The sequence below is a fragment of the Hordeum vulgare genome, chromosome 5H (genome assembly GCF_904849725.1).
Source record: "Hordeum vulgare subsp. vulgare chromosome 5H, MorexV3_pseudomolecules_assembly, whole genome shotgun sequence".
Classification (NCBI taxonomy): Eukaryota; Viridiplantae; Streptophyta; class Magnoliopsida; order Poales; family Poaceae; genus Hordeum; species Hordeum vulgare.
In genome coordinates, this window is record NC_058522.1 from 4,006,215 (window position 1) to 4,022,042 (window position 15,828).

The 15,828-nt window shown below is 44.5% G+C and overlaps 1 protein-coding gene across 1 annotated transcript; it reads right to left on the minus strand.

Annotated features, from left to right (window-relative positions):
- Positions 1 to 6,181: 6,181 nt before the first annotated feature.
- On the minus strand, positions 6,182 to 7,172 carry LOC123396070. Its single transcript, XM_045091100.1, has one exon. The coding sequence runs from the start codon at positions 6,897 to 6,899 to the stop codon at positions 6,411 to 6,413; it is 489 nt and encodes a 162-aa protein (XP_044947035.1). The 5' UTR covers positions 6,900 to 7,172; the 3' UTR covers positions 6,182 to 6,410.
- Between the last annotated feature and the right edge of the window lie 8,656 nt (positions 7,173 to 15,828).

Genomic DNA, 15,828 nt, shown 5'->3' on the forward strand with positions numbered 1-15,828 from the left:
AGATCTGGCGAGGCCGCACCATCCTAGTGGCCGAAGCCATCGTCGCCCTCGAGTACGGAACACCCGAGCCGCCACGCGTCGGCTGGCTCGTCCCGGGGCCGCCGCCCCGGCCTCCGCCGCGCAGCACCATCGCCCCCGCGCACGGATCCAGATGCCCGAGCCCAGATCCGACGAGGCCGCACCATCCTAGTGGCCGAAGCCGTCGCCATCCTCGAGCACGGGCCACCCGAGCTGCCATGCGCCGGCCAACTTGTCCCGGGGTCGCCACCCCGGCCTCCTCGCGCTGGTCTGCCAGCCGCCACCGTCCCAGTCAACGGGGCCGACCTCCAACGCCGCCCCTGGGAGAGGGAGAGAGCGCCCCTCCACCTTCGACAACAGGGCCCGCCGCCATCGCGGCGAACGGGAGCATCGAGAGGCGCTGGAGTGGCGGCGATGCTAAGGGTTCCCCTGGCGTCGCCTGGGAGCGACGCAAGGGGACGACCCCTTTCCTCTTATCCGCCTATTGTAAAACATGTTGATGGACATGCTCTTACAACCAATGTTCAAGATATCAGCTGATTCACTTATCTGTCGATTTACCGCTTATCAGTGGACGACCATTAAAATTCTAGGTTATCTTTGCTACTCCCTCTGTCTCAAAATAACTGTGCAAAGTTGTACAAAGCTTAAGACACTTATTTTGAGATTGAGGAAGTATTTATTATATGGATCTATTTTATCTCAACTCTAGCAATTAATCAGACCAGGCCCAAAACATGGCTTCCCCTTCAATACCCTCCCGCACATCACACTTCATCCCCTGTTCCATAGGGCATGTGTCCCATTTTATTTGTCATTGACTCAATGTTTGACATGTAATATTTGATGTTGGTTATATTAATATAATTTTGCATTATTTAGAGCACAATAATGGTTGCTTCCATTTGTACCTTTTAGTGCTTGGAACCTGAAACTATTAATAGTCCACCCATAAAATTAGTTAATCAACCATTTTTTAATTAATCGCTTATCCTTAGTCGACCAAAACACTAACAGTAAATGATATTCTCAATATTGCAACACTGATTTCTAAACTCTATATACATTCAACACCACCCATTTCAATTGGACATTTTTAGTAATTCAGACCATTTCTAAATACATGATGAATTTTTTAATACTGGATGATCAATTTGTAAAATATATGTTGGTCATTTTTAACTCATGATGAACATTTATGCAATACATGGTTAATATATTTATAATACTCAATCACCATTCTTAAAAAGATATGTTTTATATATAATATGTTGAAATAAACATACATTCAGAAAACAAATATACAAAAATGAATGGGCCGGCCCATCTCAGCATGCGGTTTTGATGAACTCCTGGAAGCTTCCTGACCGATTTGGGGAACATTCTAGAATGTTGCTAAATCGGGGTTTTCTCTCTTTCTGCGGGTTTTTCGGTTTGTTTTGATTGATTGTTATTTTTATGTTTTTTTCGTAATTTTGTTTCTTATTGTTTTTTCTTTTTTCATTTGTCTGTTTGGTTTTTTATTATCACAACTTGGATATCTTCATTTTTTTAAAAATCTTGAAAATTTGAGGAACTTGAATTTGTGAACAAAAGTAAAATGCAAACAGTTTTTGAATTTGCGAAGAAATTTTAAAAACCTGAACATTTTTTGAGTTTGTGAACAAACTTTTAAAATGGGAAAATTTGATTCATGTTTTAAAAATCTTGAAAACTTGAGGAACTTGAATTGGAGAACAAAAGTAAAACGCAAACTGTTTTTGAATTTACGAAGAAATTTTCAAGACATGAACTTTTTTTGCGTTTGTGAATAAAATTTGAAAATTGGAACGAATTTTAAATGATGAACATATTTTCAATTTTCGTAACCAAAGTTGAAAATGTGAACAATGTTTTAATACCTGAACAAAATATAAAAAATAAGGACATGTTTTGAATATTTGCGATCAATTTATTAAAAAGGAATGTTTCCTGAATTTATGAACAACATTTTTAAACACTTCCATTTTCTGAGAAAGTAAATATTTTCTAAAAGTTTGAACTTTTTTTTTGAAAAAATCCATTTTTTTCTGAATTTGTGAACAAAATTTGAAAACAGGAACCATTTTCAAAATGAAGAACATGTTTTCAATTTGGGGAACCAAATTTCAACACGTTAAATTGTTTAATACCTGATTTTTTTGTGATAAAGTTATTAAAATGGGAACAATTTTTTAAAACACTTCCATTTTCTCAGAAATTGAACATTTCCTAAAATTACAAACGTTTTACAAAAATTCCAAATAATTTTGAAACATGAACTTGTTGAAAAATAAATAAATGAAAAAATAGAAAATAAATTAAAAATGAATAAAAATGAAACTGAAAATAAATAAGGAAAAAAGAAAAATTAGCAGGAAAATGTTCATATTCGCTTACTTTGGCCGGCCCAGTAGGATATCACCCTGTGCATTTGACCAGCATTTTACCGCAAAGCGCGGTAGATAGGACATCCAATATAGACGTGCTCATGACGTCGGGTATGTGAGTATGATGCGTTTGAGAGTCATGCTAAAGGGCTGCCCCACACCGTCCATCAGATGGGCCAGCCCACTGCAGCCTCGACCGCAAGTAAGTAGTTAGAAGTTGTCTCAAAATAAAAAAATTATGTAAGTTGACGACTTTCATATAATATCTTAATGGAATTTTATGTAATGATCAATACAAAATTTTGATTCTATATTATCTGCATGTGTAGAATACTAGCAAGAGAATATCTCTCCTTTTTATGTAACTGAACTTGTATGGCGAATAATAAATAAACATAATAGTGTTTATTTGTGTCGCCTAATACCCGAAATGGGACGTGGCCAAGTGGTAAGGTAGCGGGTTTTGGTCCCGTTACTCGGAGGTTCGAATCCTTCCGTTCCATATTGTTTGTAATGAAACAAACGGTGAAATCATATAGTAGTCGACGAGGGACAAGCGCTTTTATTTCCGAGCCCTTGTGTTTCGGCAGTTGCGTGCGTCTACTCGACGAGGCATCGCGCATTTCCAATCAGCTACTAGGTCGGGAAGGCGCGACTACCGATGAAAATTGCGTCGAGTTATGTACTGACGTACGATGGCGGCGTCATGGACGTTGTTTCCTCATTGAAGAGTTGTCGCTGTAGGCAACGTCATCTCCCTCGGGCTGCTCCGAGGGAAATCCTGATCTGGGTCTTTCCAGATCGGACGATGACGATATCTTTGATGCCGTTCCTTCTTCTGAGGTCATCGTTTTGGAGTAGGTGCTGACTAGAAGGGCCCAAAGGCAGAGCGGGGCTTCATCTTCTGCATTGATGACGGTGGATCTCGACGGTGTGGCGCACTCGAGTCTTGGCGTTTGATGCGGCTTGACGCACTCACGCAAGAGGATGGCGTTGTCTCTCGTCGTGGTGACGTCGACGACAGGCCTAACAAGGTTGATGTGTCAATTCATGTTCTGAAGATGAATAGGTGGAAGATGACGGCGGTCGTCTCTGAGAGTGTGCAGGACCAGTGCGTGCCCCAGAAACGGCATTGTGTTTTGGTTGGGTCCTCCGAGCTTAGATGTTAGGTTTAGATGCGATGTCTGTTTAATATTCGATTCGGACTTTCGACACCCCTTCATCAAATGAATAGAAATAGCGACAACTATTTTCGAAATGATGGCTTGAGACTTATTAATATATTACTTTATAAGAACTTTATGAATAATTAATAAAGTGTCTTCATGCATGCTCCACATGTAGAGGCTGCCTGTCATCCTTCTTTTTTTTTTAAAATGTCGCCGACTGTTTCCAAATTTCAGTAGGGATCGGTGGGCACCGGGTCACGACACATGCCTCTTTGTTTGTTGTAGCTTTGTATCTATCCGAACCTGAAACCTCTCTGTCAGCCATGGAAAAACATAATCAAGGAAAGAAGGTCCTTGTCTGGACCATCTCTTGCACTAGCAGCTAGTAGCGTCTGATGCTCTCTCCGATCTCTGACGTCTTTGGTTTCTTCCAAGGATAAGCAAACCTTGAGTTGTCGTGGCTTTCAATCCAAAATCGTCAAGTATTTAATAAAATTAAACGTGTCCTTATCCATGAAAAATAAATGGTCAGAGAAAAGGAATGTGCCATCACTGAATGATATATTATTTTCTTGGTCTCTAACCAACAACTAGTGTCCCGTTTGTCAGCTGCACTTGTGGTTCAGACAGTAATATACTAACCTCCGACTCGCAGCAGTTCAACTTGTGACAAGATCGTTTGGCGCTTGCTTCACATACACACGAGAATGAAAAGCAGTTTTTTTTAGAAAAGGAGGATGACCCCGGTCTCTGTATCTCGAAGATGCATGCGACCATTTTATTGATTATTCCCGAGGACCTTACGAAATAGTACAACAATATGCCTGAATCCGTCATCTTGGCAACATTTGCCGCTACTCCTATCCATATGATGAAGGGGTGCAAGCTGAGCCAAATACCCAGACCTCTCACCTAAGCCTAACATCTAAAACCGGAGGCCCAGGCCGAGCCACATACCGGGTCAGGGGCACAAACCGGTCTGATGCACTCACATGTATCGCCATCACCATCTTTCACTGGTTCATCTTCAGAGTAGATTGAGGTACCAGCCTTGACAGGTGCCTCCGCCATCGACGCCACCATGACGCCAAACGACGACCTCCACCTACGCGAGTCCATCTCCAGGCAGCGGACGTAGATCCATGCTAGGATAGGGCCGCACCACCGCCGTCGCCCACCTCCTACAAGCGCCACCCATCCCCAAGGTTTCCAAAGCGGCGCCTTCAAGAAGGAAACGACGCTGTGAGCGTCGCCGCCGCCGAACAAAGTTAGGGCTTTCGCCCAGGAGACCTAGGGGAAGGAGAAGTGAGGGGATCAGTCCATACCGACGCCTCCAAGGAGAGGAACGGCGCCCTCAGGCGTCGCCGTCGACGCGGCCGGCCATGACCGACAAAGTATTTCGCCCGAACTAGATCCCCGTCACCAACAACGCCTCCTATACAGAACCGGCGACCCAAGGAAGCGCGGCCCGACCAGGCTAGCCCGCGCGCCGAACATGAAAGGGGGGGGGACGCGCTAGATCGCGCGCATCGACCACCGCAGAAGCCGCCGCCGGTTGCCAACGATCACTGGATCTCGCCGCCTGCGTGGCCCGGACGCCAGATCCACCGCCCGCACGACTGCTAGCTTGTCGTGCCTCGTTCATGGAGCCGCCACTCCAGATCCAGAATTCCTCACGCACAGGCAAGGCAGCCAAGGCCCCGCCGCCACTCCAGATCCAGAATTCCTCACGCAGAGGCAAGGCAGCCAAGGCCCCGCCGCCACGATCCTTGGCGCCCCGGGCTTGCCCGGCGGCTGCCTCACGCGACGGCGAGGAAGGGAGGGAGAGGGAGGGGGGCGGCTAGGGTTGGGAGGGGGAGGGAGTGGGGAGTGGAGAGGGAGAATGAAAAGCAAACACGAGCTAACGAAGGAATGTTCAGCTCTAATTGTGATAGAATGTTGAAGATTGCTGCAAGATATGATATTTCAGAGTGCGTTAAGCCAAGTCCATAACAGAAATTTCTCTGTCAGCCAAGGAAAAATCAAGGGAGGGAAGGTCCCTGTCCGGGCCATCTCCTTCGCTAGCTCCCCGGACGTGTCCTGCAATTCCTTCCAAGGAGATGGTCTCAACTCTCATCTCACGGCATGGAAATGGTCAGAGGAAATGGATGCGGGCAGGATGAAATGTTTTCCTGGGATATTCTTGCCTCTGTTGCACTGCACTTGTGTGAGATTCAGACACCATCTCCAACCTGCACATATACTGCAGCATGCAGTTGTGCTCGCGAGTTTTGACTAGACACCATACCTAACCTAATCTGTAACTGACTTTTCTGTTGCTACGGATAATCTGTGCCTCATATTCCTATCTACACAATGGAATGGACACACGCACAAGAAATTTAGCAGTGGAATGTTCCAAGTCTCGGTCAACCTGTATATGCATGTCACTGTTTGGTGGATTGACAATGACAGGAAGAAAGTTGCAAGGTGCAGGGCAGAGAGTCAGTGTCATGAGATCAATCAATCAATCAATCAATCAATCCATCATCACAGAGGAGAAGAAGGAACGAAATGCATATGGGACTCTAGGAATTAAGATGAAGATTGCTGCCAAAATCTCTGAACTTCACCACACATGCAAATTAAGTGTGAAACTTTTCTCTGTTGTTGAATCAAAGTTTCTACTTCTATTAAACACCAGATTTTGTCACACCGCTGCTAACTAACTAACCCTTGAGTCCTTGACCAGAAAGAAACTATTGCAAAGTATACCAAAGAGAGAGAGTAAGAACAAGATGATGATGATGGATTGGGAGATAATTACTACTGTATATTAAGCATCCCTGGGATGGAGCTCGGGCAGCTTGGCCAGCCTCACCATGCTCTGCTCGACGACGCCGTTGGTCCGCTTGCAGGACAGCACGCCGAGCCCGCGCCCGAGCACGCCCCACCGCCTCTGAACCTTGTGGGGCTCCCTCGCGGCGCCGCCGGCCTTCTCCTTCGCGCCGTCGCCGCCGCTCTTGGTGCAGGCCAGGTACGCCGCCAGGAACGGGTCGTCCTCCGGCCGGACGGCCCTCGAGAAGCCCCGCGCCGCCGGCCTGCCGGGCGGCGGCGGCACCGACAGCCGCCTCGCCAGCGCCGGCACCTTCCTCTGGCCCTCCCGCACGCCACCACCACGTGCTTCCACCGCCGGCTTCTTCACGGCCGGGTCGTGCTCCCACGACAGGACGACCGGCGCCTTCCTCGGGCTCTCCGGCATGCCCAGCTCCTCCTGCTGCTCCCACGAGAAGGCCACGGTGAGGGCTTCCTCTTCCCGCCCCATGTACGCAGTACGCACACAAGAGCAAAGAGACACCAGCTAACTAATCACCACCACCGGCCGGCCGGCCTGTCGTGCTGGTATCGTATGGACCAACGGTTTCTTGCCGTGCCTCTTGGCGTGAGCAAGACGAGGAAGAAGACGAAGGTGGTTGGGTTTTTGAAGAAGTGGTGGTGGGCGAGGGAGGGGAGGGGGAGAGGAGAGGGCGTATGGATCATGAATGCATCATGCGTGCGTGCGTGCGTGCATGCCAAACGTGTGCATGGCCAAACCAAATGGATTTTATGCTCCATGGGCGGTTATGCCTTTGATTACTAGTGGTGGAGACGAAGGTGTTTTTTGAACACGCATACACTCATTCAACATGTGTATGCACATTCTATCCCTATGAGCACCTTCGAGAGACTGAGCCGGCATATCATTTTGATATTGACAAAGTCGTCACAGACGCCTTCGTAGTCGACGGAGACGTCTCCTATCTGATGGACAGAGGATACTACTGTTCTCGTAACCATCCAATCACAGGTTGGTTCGCAAAGAAGGTTTTTTGTGTACAACATAGCAACATTACGCTATTAGTTAACTGTGGTCTTAAGAGTCCATGAGGAAAATTACTAAGAAAATAGGAGAGGGTAAGAAAACACTGGCAATAGAGGGTGTGGTTGGAGTTAACTACAGGGAATCGCATGTTTTTCTTTTAATAAAAAACGGGAATTGCATGTTTGGTAGTATGGCAGATGGACTTCAACACCGATGGCTTGAGCAGGCATGCCTGTATATTTACCCGGTCCCTGGCTTGTCTTTTTGTATGTTTTTTCCCCAACCAAAAACATATGAAAATAGTTACGTTGAGAGTGCAAGATCTTGTACTAATCTAGAACGAGAAGATTGGCTGATTGGATTGGTGGCTATATCAGAAAAGGATGTGTAGAGTCCGATGTTTATTTGGCTGCTTAATTCCAATCGTCCATCAAGACTACGAAGACAGCATTGCAATTGGTACTCCTCTGGTTATTAACTACTAGTAACCGTGCTAAGTTACAAGGCAAGAGTCAAAGCACATTCCATATGACTTAAACACATGCATAATTAGGTACTTGCTTTTTCTTTCTTTTTTGGTTTTGATCCGTTTTTTAGGGTTTATGGTTTTGTTTAGTAGCGGGCATGATCATGGGCAAAAAGTCTGGTTACTGCCTGGAAACCACGTTTCACGGTACCTGCGAGAAATTAACTTACCCAGTAACCCATGAGAAATCAACTTACCCACATGAGAAAAATCTGGTTACCGCCCGATAATCGTGTTTCCCAGTTATTGCACGGAAGGAGGCCGCAAACATTGCCATGGTGTCGATCAGCGACGCTGGGGAGGGGTGGGTTTGGCGTCATCGCCACTCACTTTGTGCTCGTCGGTGCGACTAGGTTAGCCGGAAGGAGCCTTAGCGTACAGAAGTGCGGAGAGATGTCATATTTTTGGCGAGGATGAGATAGTCTTCGTGTTGTACAGGCCAAATCCATGGTATCACTCGGATTTTTCTCCTGGGCTATTATGCTTTTGATTACTAGTAGTGGAGGGGCGGCTAGAGGGATCGAGTTGTACATATGCATAGGAATAACGGCAGGCATGCAGCACGTCAATTGTCGCAATCTGGTGATGTGAAAATGATCTTTGAAAGGTGTATTACTTAATTAATAATTTCGATGAATGGCGTGGTAGACGACGGGTTATTTGTGTACCACTTTGCAACTGTATTCTATTAATTAACTGTGGTCTTGAGAGTCCATGAAGAAAATTACATAGAAAATAGGGGAGGGTAAGAAAACACTGGCAATAGAGGGCGTGGTTGGGGCAGAGGGACTTCAACACCGATGGCTTGACCAAAGCATGCGTGTGTATTTACCCAGTCCCTACCTTGTCTTTTAGTAGTAAGGCTTTTTCCCAACCAAAAACAGATGAATAATTGTGTAGGGTGCAAGTGTACAACACAGTGACAATATTTTATGTAGCATAAGAAAAATGGGCAAATCATTGTATCTAGAACTTGAAGATTGGCTGCTTGTATTGGTGGCCATATTAGAAAAAGGATGTGTAGAGTCAGATGTTTGTATTTGGCTGCTTGATTCCAATCTTCCATCAAGACCACGAAGACATCATTGCAATCAGAACTCCTCTAGTAATTAAGTACTAGTAACCGTGCTAAGTTACCAACGCAAGAGTCAAAGCACATTCCGTATGACTTAACCCTATGCATAATTATGAATTTGTTTTATGGGTTTGATTAGTAGTGGGGCACGATCATTGATTTGATTACCATGCAAGAATTTTGGCTACCGCACGGTGACCTCATTTCCTGGTACCCCACCGGAAATCTCTCACCAAGTAAAAAAAAGAATTTTTAAAATTTGGTTGAATTTTGGATGATTTGTTCGGATTCAAATTTCGTTAAAAAAATCATCTGGTAACCGTCCGGTATTTTTAAGGTTACCGTGGTAACCAAAAATTGTGATGCCACACGGAATTTTGTTGCATTCGAAATTCAAAACCTTGGGCATCATGCCATTAAGCAGGGACAACTAAATGGATCAGGTTGTATATATTGTTGATTGGTTTGGAAGAGCTTATTATGGATGGAGGCAAATGGTTTGTATTTTGTAACTGTATCCTTATTCTTGTATGCATGTATAAATTTTTACTTAATTCTTGTAGCCCAGCTGGCTCCGTGCTCCACTTGCTTGCTTAGCATTTTTTTTCCGCTCGCTCTATTGCTATCTTATAAAAGTTGGATATTGTTTTATATTGAAAAGTTTGTTCCATGAAAGATTCATGGCTTTAAAAAATCTTGTGGATTTAAACTGTTGCAAATAAAAACAACATCAAATCTAAAAATCATTTCATGAATTTGAAAAATATTCATGGATTTCAAAAAATAGTCACAAATTTGAATTACAGTACAGAAACTTTAAAATTGTTCATGAACTTTAAAATATTAATGAATTTGTTTTCATCTTTAAAAAATATTTGGAGATTTTAGAAAAAATGACCACAGTTTTATAAAATATTCACAATTTCTTATAAATGTTGAAGAATGAGCATGTGAGAAGGAAAGATAAAAATATATATAATTATAATGACAACAACGACACACAACCTTACTGCAGACCCTAGCGACCCCACAACCCTCGAGGTACTAGGAGGCTCGAAACCTAGGGAGTATTTATAATTTTTCCTAAATTTTAATATATGTTGATGTATTAAAATATGAAAAATAGAAATTTAAAATATAATATTTTTAATGGAAACCCTCAACCAACAACACACACCCTTACAGGAGGGCCCTAGCGGCCCTATAACCCCTGACACACTAGGAGGCTGCAAATCTAGGGAGCTTAGTATCATTTATTTATTTATTTATTAATAGATGTAGAATCAGATGTTTATATTTAGCTCCTTTACCCCATTCTTCCATGTAGACCACGAAGACATCGTTGGAATTGTAACTCCACTAGTAATTAAGTACTAGTAACCATGCTAACTTAGAACGCAAGAGTCAAAGCACGGTCCATGACTTAACCATATGCTTGTCCAAGTTATTAGTATTTCTTTTATGCATATGTAAAAGCCTCTCTTAATGCTTAAATCCGTAATAATGCACCCTTTTTCGAAAATAAATAAATTGTAAAAGCTTCTCTAGCAGATTCCCTATTCTACAAGTGCAAAATATTCTACCTATCCCATTTTTTAGTTATTCTTTTGGGAAATGACTTTTGCTCATCTAGGAAATCCCTTCAAAACTTGTACAGGACTTTTTTTACACGAACTCAAGCCAGAGCTGACAGAATAAACGACGAGCTTGGCTAAGGCGGCATTGATGAGGACATTGTCAACTCGTAGCTGTTCGGTTGGCTGGTGGGTAGTGTTGGAAATATGCCCTAGAGACAATAATAGATTGATTATTATTATATTTCCTTGTCCATGATAATCATTTATTATCCATGCTAGAATTGTATGGGTTGGAAACTCAAATACATGTGTGGATATATAGACAACACACTGTCCTTAGTGAGCCTCTAGTTGACTAGCTCGTTGATCAAAGATGATCAAGGTTTCCTGACCATAGACAAGTGTTGTCACTTGATAATGGGATCACATCATTAGGAGAATGATGTGATGGACAAGACCCAAACTATGAACGTAGCATATGATCGTGTCAGTTTATTGCTACTGTTTTCTGCATGTCAATGTATCTATTCCTATGACCATGAGATCATGCAACTCCCGGATACCGAAGGAATACCTTGTGTGTATCAAACATCACAACGTAACTGAGTGACTATAAAGGTGCTCTACAGGTACCTCTGAAGGTGTCTGTTTGGTTGACGTGAATCGAGACTGGGATTTGTCACTCCGTATGACGGAGAGGTATCTCGAGGCCTACTCGGTAATACAACATCACAGTAAGCCTTGCAAGCAATGTGACTAAGGAGTTAATCACGGGATCTTGTATTACGGAACGAGTAAAGAGACTTGTGAGTAACGATATTGAAGTAGGTATAGAGATACCAACAATCGAATCTCGGGCAAGTAACATACCGATGGACAAAGGGAACAACATACGGGATTAACTGAATCCTTGACATAGAGGTTCTACTGATAAAGATCTTCGTAAAATATGTAGGAGCCAATATGGACATCCAGGTCCCGCTATTGGTTATGGACCGGAGAGTGTCTCAGGTCATGTCTACATAGTTCTCGAAATCCGCAGGGTCTGCACACTTAAGGTTCGGTGACGTTTCAGTATAGTTGAATTATTGATGTTGGTAACCGAAAGTTGTTCGGAGTCCGGGATGAGATCTCGGACATCACAAGGGTTTACAGAATGGTCCGGAGACGAAGAATGATATATAGGAAGTATCCATTTGGCTTATGGAAGATTTTCAAGCATTACGGGTAAAGTACCGGAAGTGACGAATTGGGTTCCGGGGTTCCACCGGAAGAAGCCACCCACCCGAGAGAGAACCAAAGAGGCCCGAGGGTGGCACACCAGCTCTTAGTGGGCTGGCGGACAGCCCAAAGGAGGCCTATTACGGCCAAGGGATAAAAGGAAAGGAGAGTGGGCCAAAACCGAATTGGGGAAGGACGACTCCTCCTTACAAGTTGTACTCGAGGAGGACTCCTCTTCCTCCTATTGGTTCAGCCGAACCCTAGGGCCTTTCCCTAGGGCACCACCCCTCCCCTCCCTCCTATATATAGTGGAGGTGAGAGAGGCTTTTGGCACCTCAAGCCAAGGCGCAACCCTCTCTCCCTCCACCACTTCGTGATACACCGTAGCTAGTTTGGTACGGTACGACGAAGCCCTGCCGGAGTAGCTCCACCACCATCGCTGCCACGCCGTCGTGATGCCGGAGAATTTAGCTACCTCTTCATAGCTCTTGCTGGATCAAGAAGGCGGAGATCGTCATCGAGCTATTCGTGTGCTGAGCGCGGAGGTGTTGTCCATTCGGCACTAGATCTGAATGAATCGTTATGGGATCACGGGACGAATCGTGATGAGATCGTGGGATGGGTTGCGATTTGGATCGCAAAGATGTTCGACTACATTAACCGCGTTATATACGCTTCCACCTAGCGATCTAGAAGGATATGTAGATGCAATATCTCCTCTCGTAGATGATCATCACCATGGAGAAATCTTGCATGTGCGTAGGAATTTTTTTATTTCTCATGCGACTTCCCCAACAGGTAGGGGATTAATAGTCTAATTGTCAAGTTAATTGACCATTTAATCAATTAATCGAGTGATTTATAAGTTAATCGTCTACTCGATGACCCTATGCGTAGGGACTAATCGGCAAGTTAACTAGTTAATAGAGCGAATTCTTGATCAAGGGGGGCAGTAAAACGTCCCACATAGAAAAATTCAAAGAGTACTTAAGTAAAAATAAAAAAACAGTTTTCCTGCCTTCCAGTTTTGTTTGCCCAAAGGATAATATTTTTTTTCTCTCGATTTTGTTGTGCGCATGGAGGGCACTATCCGCTTCCCCACCCTCGTGCAACTCCATTTTCGATCACATAGGAACTCGCTCACGACAGAGTAGGCTTTGCAACAACATCGACATCGATGACGAATTTGACCTGGTGATGGAGGAGAAGGTGGAGGAGACGATGTCGATGTTGTGGCGGGGCTTAGGGCAGGCATCACGGCCAGCTGGATGGCCCGTGGAGCGAGCTCTGGTAAGGTGGCAAGGCGCATCACTGGCCTGACTTATCCAAGGATGTATCTTTGATGGACTAAAGTAGGGAAGGATTTTAGGAGGGAAAATTTGATTTTAACTATAGGGAATCGGCTAGAGAGGGGTCATATCCGTAACCAAAACTATTTTGGCCTCAAATATAAAGGAATCAGCTAGAGATGCCTAGAAAACAATAGAGCGAACTAGTACTACCTTGATTGGAAATAAAATAAATCAACTATCTGTTGCTTTCTTGGTTAACTCCGAATTTTTAAATTGCTTCCACAATTTTTTACAAACCATTTACAAACGAGTTGGCGAATTGGCGCGAAAGAAAATTTGGCAATTTTTGTTTTGCTTCGTGGGGGGTCGATTTTGTTCTTGTTTATGGAAACTGCTCGGTTGGTGTGGTTTTCCTATATGTTGGTCAATGAATTAAACCGCACCTCCTATTATATGGGAATATATTCTCTTCTACCGACCGATCGCACGCCGTCGTCCACCGGCTCCGTGGCCGTTCGATCGTGTGTTCGTACGTCCGTCGAAGTCGCTTTCGTTTTCCTGCAACTCACGTATTATTTCAGGACAAATATTTTTGATACTAGATATAAGTAGAGGCGTTTCGGGGCTCGTCTTGCTGTGAGAGCGAGCGGCTGGATTTGGATTTTTTTTCTGCAACATCCTCCTTGTTGCAAGAAAAAATTCTGCAACATTAGTTATGTTGCAGAACACTTTCCGTAACACCAATATAAAGTAGAAAAAAAAAACTGCAACAGTAGTTTTGTTGCAGAAAAATTCCAGCAACAATATTTGTGTTGCAAAAGTTCCGCAACACGGTCCCTGTTGCAAACATCCGAACGCAACATTATGTTTGTTGCAAAAATTGTCAGCTCAATCTGTTGGCCATCCCGTATTAAATCTTTGTAGCAGAAAAAATTATATAGCCGTTTGCAGCTCTATCGGGGCCCAAAACAAAGCGATTGTTTCCGTAACTGATTTGTTGTTTCAGAAATTAATGTGTTGAGGAAGACGACCGAGTCACGTGTCAGGATTTAGATCGAATGGCTGCGGACGGCTGCACATGAGGAGATCCGACGGTTATCGGTGTGGTGGATATTTATTAGACATCCGTCGGTGGATGCGTAGCTTTCCCCCTATTATATACATTTTTGTCACTTTTCACTTTTTCAGACATATAATTAATCAATTATTACTAATGGAAGCAATGAAGAAAACAAGCACTAATGTTCCGCCGCCAGACAGAAAAGGAGTACGCATACGGTTTGTAGCTATCAGGTGGTTGCTAAATCCTTGTCATGTACTTCACGCCAAAAAGGAAAGAAGAATTCCTTATCATGTACATGCAAAATGCCAAAATGGCAACGTTGACTGCTAATGGCATTCTTCTAAAAGGATGAGCATACACCTAATGGCCAGGAGCCCAGGAATCAAATCCACAAAATACTAGCAAACGATTAGCTAGAAAATTAACACTCTTAATTATTTGGAGCAGGCTATTCAGATTACTTAGGAGACTAAGCCTGCAAAAGAAAAACTGTTAGAATAAATCCGAGGCAATCCATCGATCTACCGAGGACCAAGCAATCACAGCATGATGACGAGATTTGTTAACGAGGTTCACCGATATGGCTACATCCCCGGGGCCTGACTACGGGCGCTCCTCCCCATGACACCGTCACAATACCGCACGCCGGCCGTCCGGGCGCCGGCACACGCCGCCGGCTCCCCCGTGTGCCTGTGCTATTATGTTGGCTTGGGTTACATCGTGTGTCTACCCCCGCTATATATGAGAGGCCTAGGATACAAGTGTCCTATGAGGACACAACTCCATATCCTGTCTAAACACAATACTACTCAGAGTCCAACTGTAACCTACCGTGTACACAATATTCGACACAACTCTAACAAACTCCACCTTGGCGAATATTCTCCACCACCTTGAATTCATCTGTGCGTCAAACTTCCATGTACATTGGACTTGAGCTTATCCATGAGCATCGTTGCTACTCCAAAGACTCCATGTGACTCCACCTTCAACTTGTAGTTCCTTCTTTTCTAGACCATGGTCAACGCTCGAACGAAATTAAGCTCCACATTACTCTAGTTGAGCTCCCAACTTCCAGAGTATCCAACACCATCACACACTGATCACTGACCTGCGTGAAAGTGAACAACTCATATTGGGTGTCACACATAAGGGTTACCTGAACTCAACATCACCGCTCTTCCTTGACCGCCTGTCTGAAAGTTGAAGGAATTTCACCATTGCTTGTAGTCACCTCGAGTCAAATTCGCAGTTTGTCTCACCACATGTATGACCACGAGAGTCCTGGCCCGTCTCCATGTCACGTGCGTACCGCACGCATCGCCGTTATTACCGCGTCGAGCCTCCGCTGTCCCGGTCGAGTCTCAAGGGCCGCGAACCCACACCACTCAACCGCCACTGCAGAGTACCACCGGTCATCACCGACCGGTGCCGAGTATCACGTCTCCATCAGACCACTGGTACCCAGTCCGATCCACGTGTCTCTTGCTATCCGTTGAAATAGGCTTCGACTCTCCATGCATTTACGCCGTAGCCCCTCCATCAACACAGAGTGAAATCTTCTACTAGACTCCAGCTCCACCTTCAACATGACTCCATGTAGCTGGCCGTGCTACCCCACGGCTCGTTGACTTCAAG

Coding starts and splice junctions, on each gene's coding strand:
- LOC123396070 (XM_045091100.1), bottom strand. CDS start 6,899: ATGGGGCGGGAAGAGGAAGCCCTCACCGTGGCCTTCTCGTGGGAGCAG.